This window comes from Benincasa hispida, chromosome 10 (genome assembly GCF_027475165.1).
Source record: "Benincasa hispida cultivar pf3 chromosome 10, pf3_genome.v1.1, whole genome shotgun sequence".
NCBI lineage: Eukaryota > Viridiplantae > Streptophyta > Magnoliopsida > Cucurbitales > Cucurbitaceae > Benincasa > Benincasa hispida.
Window position 1 is genome coordinate 5,061,935 of NC_143487.1, and position 8,676 is coordinate 5,070,610.

The 8,676-nt window shown below is 34.1% G+C and overlaps 1 protein-coding gene across 1 annotated transcript; it reads right to left on the bottom strand.

Moving 5' to 3' along the window:
- Positions 1–933: 933 nt before the first annotated feature.
- ABCG23 (ABC-2 type transporter family protein) lies at positions 934–4,089 on the bottom strand. Its single transcript, XM_039045183.2, has one exon. The coding sequence runs from the start codon at positions 2,934–2,936 to the stop codon at positions 984–986; it is 1,953 nt and encodes a 650-aa protein (XP_038901111.1). The 5' UTR covers positions 2,937–4,089; the 3' UTR covers positions 934–983.
- Positions 4,090–8,676: the final 4,587 nt, after the last annotated feature.

Sequence of the window (8,676 nt, forward strand, 5' to 3'; positions counted from 1 at the left end):
TGTTCAAATTAAAATAAGTCACATTATTAATTATAAATGAAGTGGACATATATCAAAAACTTTTATAATGAGTAATAATTTTATAGTGTGTTTAATTTAACTTCTCAAATGTTTAATTTTGAAAATAAGTCATTGTGAAAAAAAATTGAAAAATTTGAAAATTGTTCAAAGTAATATTTGAAACACTTTCAAGTGCATTTTAAATAATTTTTATCGAACTAGTTTGAACAAAAATGACCTTAAAAAATAATATTTCTTTAGTCAATCCTTTATCACGTAATATTATTGGTATATTATGGATAAACATATATCAAATAAATAATTAAGTAATGTTTTATTAAAATAAATAAATAAATAAAATTTTGTTAAAGTGAGCATAGTTGAGAACCATCCAATTTCAAACCAAGTTGTTAAGCTAATGGTAGACCCTAAGATTTTATCTTTTACCAAAGTTTCATTGACCTCTCAAGATACCTAAAATTGAGAGTTTTTTTTACGACATAGTTTCTTTCAACTCTTTCAATGAAACCATTGAGGTTCTTATGTTGATCTTCATGAAAATCTTAGGTTCTTTTATTGCATTTTTTTTCAACAATTATAAGTTATAATCTGATCGATTTTAATTAGAGAACTAATATAAATATAATACAAAGTTTAAGGATTTTAGTTGAAATTTTTAATGTCTCCAATCTAGATCTCGAAGAAACTAAATTTACGAGCATGGATGCTAACTCCAACTAAATTATTGTAGTGATTGATCAATAGAAAGTCAAGAACTAAACCTGACATGATTAATGATATAACGTTTAACCAATTGACATCTAATAGCCCGATTAGAATCAAAATCAAAAGTTCATAGAAACAATCCCATTGTGGGTTTTTTAGAAGAAAAAATTTATCAATTACTTTTTTGTAACATGAAGAAGAAAACCATTTTCTCGACCAAGTTCAACGTTATTTTATTTAATGCAAAAAAAATAAAATTATATACTTGTGGTGGAAGCTCTACGAGCAAGAACAATCCAACAGAGCAATCGATACAACACAAAAAAAGCAATCATAATCCCTACATTCATCCACCGGAGATCCCCCTCAAGCCCTCTGTTCTTCAGCACATCGGCACCGGTGAGAGCGCAGAACCGCCGCCGCCCTTGATCGATCCATGAAAAACACTCCGATTTCGCAGACCAATACTCATTCACCAGCATCGCATCTAAAGGGTACCGATACAGCGAGATATAGTACATGAACATCCAAAATTTCGGAATGTTCTGTTTCGGAATGAAGTAGCCGGAGAAGAGGAAAAACCCGCCAAGGACGGTGCAGATTAAGGAGTTTCCGGTTATGAAATCCGGCGAAATGGCGCTGAGGAAAAGCACCAACGAACTAGCCATCATCACGATGAGCCAAACGACGAAGGTGAAGAAGGCGAAGGCCTGGATTGAGGGATTTAGCCCTACGATCCAATAGACTGGGGCGGCGAAGAGAATCGCGACCGCGAGCAAAAATGGGAGGAAGATGATGGTGTTGGCTATTAGGTAAGAGGAAATTTTGTAGACTCCTCTTGAGGCTTCTTTCATTAGAACCCTTCTTTCTTGCAGGAAAATGGGGAGAGATTCTACTGTGGAAGAGAGAAGGAAACTGAGACTGAAAGCAAAGAGGCCCAATCTTTCTGTAACTCCTTCTTCATCTCTTTTCACTCTCAGGTAAACACTTCCTAACCCTATTCCTCCAACAATAGCTTGCAATGTTCTACCTAGAAATAGTTGCTTTGTTCTGTATAATAACTTCCAGAATCTTGAGCAAAGTAACATAATCTCTAGGAAATGTGATAAGGAAAAGATTGATATCTGTTTGCTGCTATTGTTGTGTTGTTGAACTCTTTCAATGGGTTCTTCTGGCCAAATTGGGGTGGAGAAAAGCTGGTTTTCTTCTTCTTCAATTTGGGAAGTTGGTGGGCTTGAATCTTCTTTCAGTTTATCTATGATTTCCATAGCAAATTCTAGTGCATTTAGTTGAATTGGGATTTGAATTCCCCTTTCAGCAATCCTCTTTTCCAGTGATTTGAGGCTTCCAAAATGAACTGTTAAACCTCGGGATAGAATCAAGAAGTTGGAAATGTATTGGAGGATTCTGTAGCCTGGTTGGTGGATTGAAAGAATCACAGTTCTTTGTTTACTTCTGGTCATTGAAGAGATTAGCTCAACAACTTGAAGAGCAGAAGTGCTGTCTAAGCCTGAAGTTGGCTCATCAAGCAGAAGAATTGGTGGATCATGAATCATTTCAACTCCAATTGAAACCCTTTTCCTCTCTCCTCCAGATATCCCTCTCTTCTCTTCATCTCCTACAAAACTATCTCCCACATGAAACAAACCAAGCTCCTGCATTAATCTCTCTACTCTTTCTTCTTTCTCTTCTGAAGCCAATTCTCTGAGCCTCAACTTGGCCATGAACATCAAGGTTTCTCTTACAGTCAAAAGAGGAAGCAAGTTGTCCTCTTGTGTCACAAACCCACACAACTTCCTAAGCTGCTCAGGACTTTTCACCCATTGATCATTAATGGAGATTGCTTTAGGGTCAAATTCCTTCTCTTTCACTCTTCCTGATAGAATCCTGAGCAGGGAAGATTTGCCAGTTCCACTTGGGCCAACAATGGCGAGCACTTGACAACTTCTTGCCACAAATGAGACAGACTTAAGAACATTAATGGGTTTTGGTCTTCGAATCAGCTCGGAAAAGGAAGTGGGTATGGACCTTTTTGGAAGAACAGAAAATGAGAGATTTCTGACAGAGAGTTTCCTAGTGGTGGTGAGTGGTGGGGAGTGGTGGTGAGAAGAAGAGGAAGAAATACTGGTGGTTTCCTCCGGCGAGTTGGATGTTGAGAAGAGGGTGGTTGTATCGTCTGCAATGCATCGTTTTCCCAAGCAAACCGCCATTGTTGGGTGAAGAAGTCAAGCTCAAGCTTTTGCAGAGATTTTCATGGTTACGACTACAAGCCTCATTGAGAGAGGAGGAGAAGAAGAAGAAGAAGGCTTGAGAATGCAGAAATTGAGTGCTTTGAGATTGTTAGTTGGACCAACCAAGATTGATTGCAAAAGAAGAATTTTCAGTTGATATTTAAACCGAAGAAGTTGGTCTCGTTGGTGAGCAGAAATATATTTGGACTATTCTCTCGGAAGGTAAGACTTATTTTGGGATTATTCTAAATTCCATGAAAATTGGCCTAAACTTTTTAACTTTGTCCGGATCCAGAAGGCTGCGGCCGAGCAAGGCCAAGCACAATTTTCGGAGTTGTTTGCACGGATGATCACGTTAAAAAGACAAAAGGGGGCGAATTGAAATATATATATATACACGCAATCATACCTTCAAATTTCTTAGTTAAAATTAGACTCTTAAACTTTCAATAGTTGTGAAAATTAGACCTTTAATTGATAAAAAGAATTGAACCCTCAAACTTATACAATTGTTACAATTTCTACAATTATGTAAGTTTGAGGGAACAATTTTAACACTTGTATGAGTTTGATGGCTCAAGAGTTAGGCACCCAATTTAAATGAATTAAAGTCAAGGACCATCCAGTTTCAAACTTAATTGTAGACCATCTTTAATTGCTAACACGTCTCTGTTTAAGTTTCATTGAAGCTCTCGAGATTCCTAAAATTGAGAGTTTCCCTTGACAACACATTTCTTTCCAATGTTTTTAATGAACTCGTTGAAATTCTTATTTTTATCCTCATGAAAACCTCTGTTCTTTCATTCTGAAAGCTTTCTAGCAATCTAAAACAAGTCATTAGATATGTAAGAGTATTGAACAACACTTTCAAGTTAGAGTTACAAGTCACGATCTCACCAATTTTAATAACAAGGACTCAGATAAATATAAATATAATACATAGTTTAAGTATCTTAGTTGAAACTTTTGGTAAATAACTCTTAAGTTCAAAGATAAGTGTTACGCTCTAAGTATACATATATAAACATGATATTTGTTGATGCAAAAACTTGGAGAGAGGAAAATACCTGATATTTACGTGATAACAATGATAAATTTGTAATTTGGAAAAGAAAGACCCTGCAAAACAAAGAAAAAAGAACTCCGATGCCAAAATTAGAATGAGAACTCTAGAAAGCATAAATACCAAAGTAAACATGTTATTTTTTCTTAACCACTCCATTGCTTAATATGTTATTGTTTATGTGTAGACAATTGTTATGTCAAGTCTCCTTTTGAGGGTGCTTATATAGGGATCATCAAATCGCTGAATCGACAATGACGATTCAATGGGTTATGTGAGGCCAGATCAAGAAGAAGCTTGACAAGTTCTTAGGCTAGAATTTTTTGGAGCTAGTTCATCAAGGGAACTTATAACGAAGCATGCTTCTGAAAATAAAAAAAAATCGATGTGCTAAAAGAACTTTGAAACGAGAAGTTGCTGATAGAGCAGCAACAGCTAAGCATCAAGAACAATTAGTTAGGTTTGACTTGAAATGATTTTATGTCCAAAGCTTCCATATAGAATATGCTCTACATTTCCCTTTTCACAATTATGAGATTCAATTTACTTTGTATAAACATTAGAACTCAACTTCAACCATAAAAGTATTGTTAGCAACTAGCACCTAGTTCTAGGTATTAAAACTTTTCAAAACAAGACTCAAAGTTAACTCCATTATAATCCATTAAACTAACTTGGCTGGTAAACATGTTTTATGTGTTGTTACTGTAGCAACCTTATCGAGGATCTAATAAAATTTTTCCTCGTGGGTGAACAAGGAGTGGATCGAGTTAAGGAGATTTTTTTGGACAAACTCGAAAATTTAGAGAAGTCAGATTTTTAACCCAATCACAACCCTATTCATGAGGGTCAATCGGGTTGGAACGGTTGATCGTGTTTGTTTTAATTTTATTTTAAAAATTCGGTAATATTAATAAAATTGTGAAATCAATAGAAGATGGCAAAAGTTGATAGTGAAAGAAGGGAACTGGAAATCGAAAGAGAGAAGAACGCTGCAACTGTAAGGGAGAAAGCCTTTTTGCCTTTTGTGTCAATGTGGGCTAGCTAAAAGTAAATCCTAAGTTCTAAAAGTAAAATTATGTATATATATTCAGGCAATTTTGTGTCAGGTAGATCAATCCGACCCAAAAAAAAAAAAAAAAAAAAACACCTCGACCCGAGAACCAACTTGAACTTTCAACTTTTTTTCCTAATTTTTAACCCAACTCAAAAAAAAAAAAAAAAAAAAAAAGACGACACATAGTTTAGGTAGTTCAAGTTCTCAATGTTATTTGAACACCCCAAATTGATATATTTTGTTTTTTTCTTATTAGTTAAACAATTTCGAAGATTAAGGAATCAAACAATGGGACAAGTAAACATAAATAACATTGAGTGTGGATGGTACAAGATTGTTGCATATTTACCTTAAGAATATATTTGTATAGTTATCATGGTACAAGGTGTTAATTATTTTAGTTTGAGTTATAATAATCTGGGTTGGAGTGCATACTATTTTAGTCCGGATGGAAATTAGGAAAAGATGATATACATACACAAGGTAGCAAAAAGGAAAAGAAGAGATAAGTAGAAAATAGTAAACATTGTTACAAAAACATATTTGAAATTTAGGGTCTAGGAAGACATAATCTCGATAAAGGGTTAAGAGGTCATGAATTCAATTCATGGTGATCATCTACTTAAAAGATTTAATATCCTATAGGTTTAAATATTATAGCCCATTACACTACTTGAAATTGGGGTCCAAAACACCACTCAAAAGGATATCTTTGATCTTATCTAAATTAACTACATCCATGATACTTATATTTGCGATTGAAGGTTTAATTCCTTACTCTTTGAGATTGTTTAACTAAAAAAAAACACACTATCAATTAAGTTATACTCACTTTGTCAATAAGAAAGAAATGCAATCCAAGCCAGAGGATTTCATTCACAATAATTAATGGTGGAGTAACCAGTTAAGTTTTGAAATTAAAATTACCTCCAGAGATAAAAAGTGAAAAACAGAGAGAAATAACATGATATAAAACGTAATCTCATAAAGGGTTAGAGATAAATATATATACACAACCCAACAATAAACTACAAAGACAGAGGAAAGAGACAGGCAAGACACAAAAGCAAAATTCATACATACAATACATAAAAGAGAAACTTTAGTGAAAAAAATTCAGGTGTTTTTTTGGTCGGATTGATTCTATCAGACCCAAAATTATATGTACGTACGTGTATAAGAATATATAAAACTTGGGATTTACTTTTTAGCCACCAACCCATATTGAATTTGATAGACATCAAAAGGCAAAGGACTTCCCTTACAGTTGCAGCAGTCGTCGCAGTTGGTCTTCTTTTCCTCGACTTCTTTCAGTTTCCATCTCCTATTGATTCCACAATTTTTTAATATTAGCAAAATTTCAAAATAAAATTAAAAACAAAAAAACAAACAAACACGACCACCCAATCCAATCCGATTCGGCTGGGCCTCATGAAATAGGATTGTGTGATAGGTTGGAAATTTGGTCGACCCAAATTTTCTAGTTGGTCCAAAAAAAATTTCCCAACTCAACCTAGTCCTCTTAGTTGATCGCCTTGAAAAAGACAAATTTTATTAGACGCTATATAAGTTGCTACAATGACAACAAACAAAAAAAAAAAAAAATGTTCATCAGCTAAGTTAGTTTAGTGGATTATAGTAGAGCTAAGCTTAATACATAAAACTAGATGCTAGCTACTAACAATTTTTTCATGATTGTATTTGAAATCCAATTTTCATACAAAAGTAAATTGAATAGGGAAAAGCAAGAGCAGAATTTATTCTATACACGAGCTTTAAACATAAAATCAGAAACCTAGCTAGATGTCCTTGATACTTAGCTGCTGCTACTTTATCAGCAACTTCTCGTTTCAAATCCCTTTAACTCGTCAACTTGTTTTTATCTTTGCAAGCATGTTTAGTTATATAGGCTCCCTCAATGAATAAGATCCAGCAAACTCTGGCCTAACAACGGGTCGGGCTTCTTGTCGACCTGCCCTCACGAATCCATTGTCTCCCCACCTTCAATTTTCGATACGGAAACTTGGTGAGACACCCAGGTAAGCATCCTCAAACTCTTCATCGTCATCCTCGTAACGATATTACTTATCGTCCTCAGGATCATCATAGGTTTCCTTCTGTTCTTCGACAATCAATGGTTTACACCATGAAGCTCTCAGAAGCAGACACACACTCTCCTCAAACATACAGTCATGGATGCTAACAATGCACAAGAAATATATAATAAGAACAGTAATTTAAAAAGATAACAGTATTCAAAGTATAAAAGCATCACCTTATCCAATAGATGTAGATTACAAACACCTTATACAATAAGTCACTGAATTCCGAGAACAACAGAATTCTATCCGAGTCCCACCAAGCAAGCATTTTAAGTTCAATAATCAATCAATTAAATAAGACCATGGCTTATGCTAATTTATGTTATACGTTTCAAAGAATGGGAAATTATAGATTGACCATCATACTCCATATGTATGATGGTAGTTACAATTATGCTTTCGAACTTTCTATTGCAAAAATTGGACCCTCAAATTTGTACAAGTGTTAAAATGAGACTCTCAAACTTACAATAATCTAGAAATTGGACACCTAATTGATAAAAATTTAAACACCCAAACTTATATAACTGTATTGTGACAATTTCTACGATCATATAAGTTCGAGGCTAAGAGTTAGACTTGCAATTTATATGAATTAAAGCCAAGGACCACCAAATTTCAAACCCGTTTGTTAAGTTAGTTGTAGACCCTCTTTAATTGCTAACACTTTTCTTTGACCAAAGTTTCATTGACAAACACATTTTATTCCAACTTTTTCAATGAATTCATTGAAGTTCTTTGATTAATCCTCATGAAGACCTTTTGTTCTTTAATTCCAAAGTTTTTTGGCAATTTAAAACAACTTATCACATATTCAAAAAAAGATTGAGTCACTTACGAGTCCTGATTTCACCAATTTTAATATTGATAACTAAGATAAAATATAATACAAAGTTTAAGGACTTCAGTTGAAACTTTTGGTAAACAACTCTTAAGTTCAAAGTTAAATATTATAGTATAAGTATACATTAGATGAATTGTGAACATGATATTTATTGTTGATGCCAAAATCCAAACAGGAGAATACACACCTGAACTTTCATGTGACAGTAATAATAAATTTATAATTTGGAGAAGAGATGTCCTGCAAAACAAAGAAAAAAGGGCTCCGATGCCAAAGTCAGAATGAGCACTCCAAAATAGAGAAGAAGTTGGAAGTTCAAGTTCCATATTAAAATCTTAGATCTATATCCAATTAAAGTTACTTCTTCTAGTTAAAGCTACATGAAGTATTTTTTTTGTTTAATTAACCATTTCATTGCTTAATATGTTGTTACTATTTGTGCAGACAATTGTAGTGTCGAGACTCGTTTGAGAGTGCTTACATTGGGGCATCATCAAATTTCTGAATAAAAAATCGATGGTCGGTGATTCAATGGGTTACATGAGGCCAGATCGATAAGAAGTCCGACGAGTTCTTAAGCCAGAATTGGCTAGAGCTAGTTCATCAAGGGACTCTATAACAAAAACATGCTTCCAAAGATAAAACAGGCCGAC

Excerpts from the sequence above, each read along its gene's own strand:
- ABCG23 (XM_039045183.2), bottom strand. The coding sequence starts at position 2,936 with ATGGCGGTTTGCTTGGGAAAACGATGCATTGCAGACGATACAACCACC.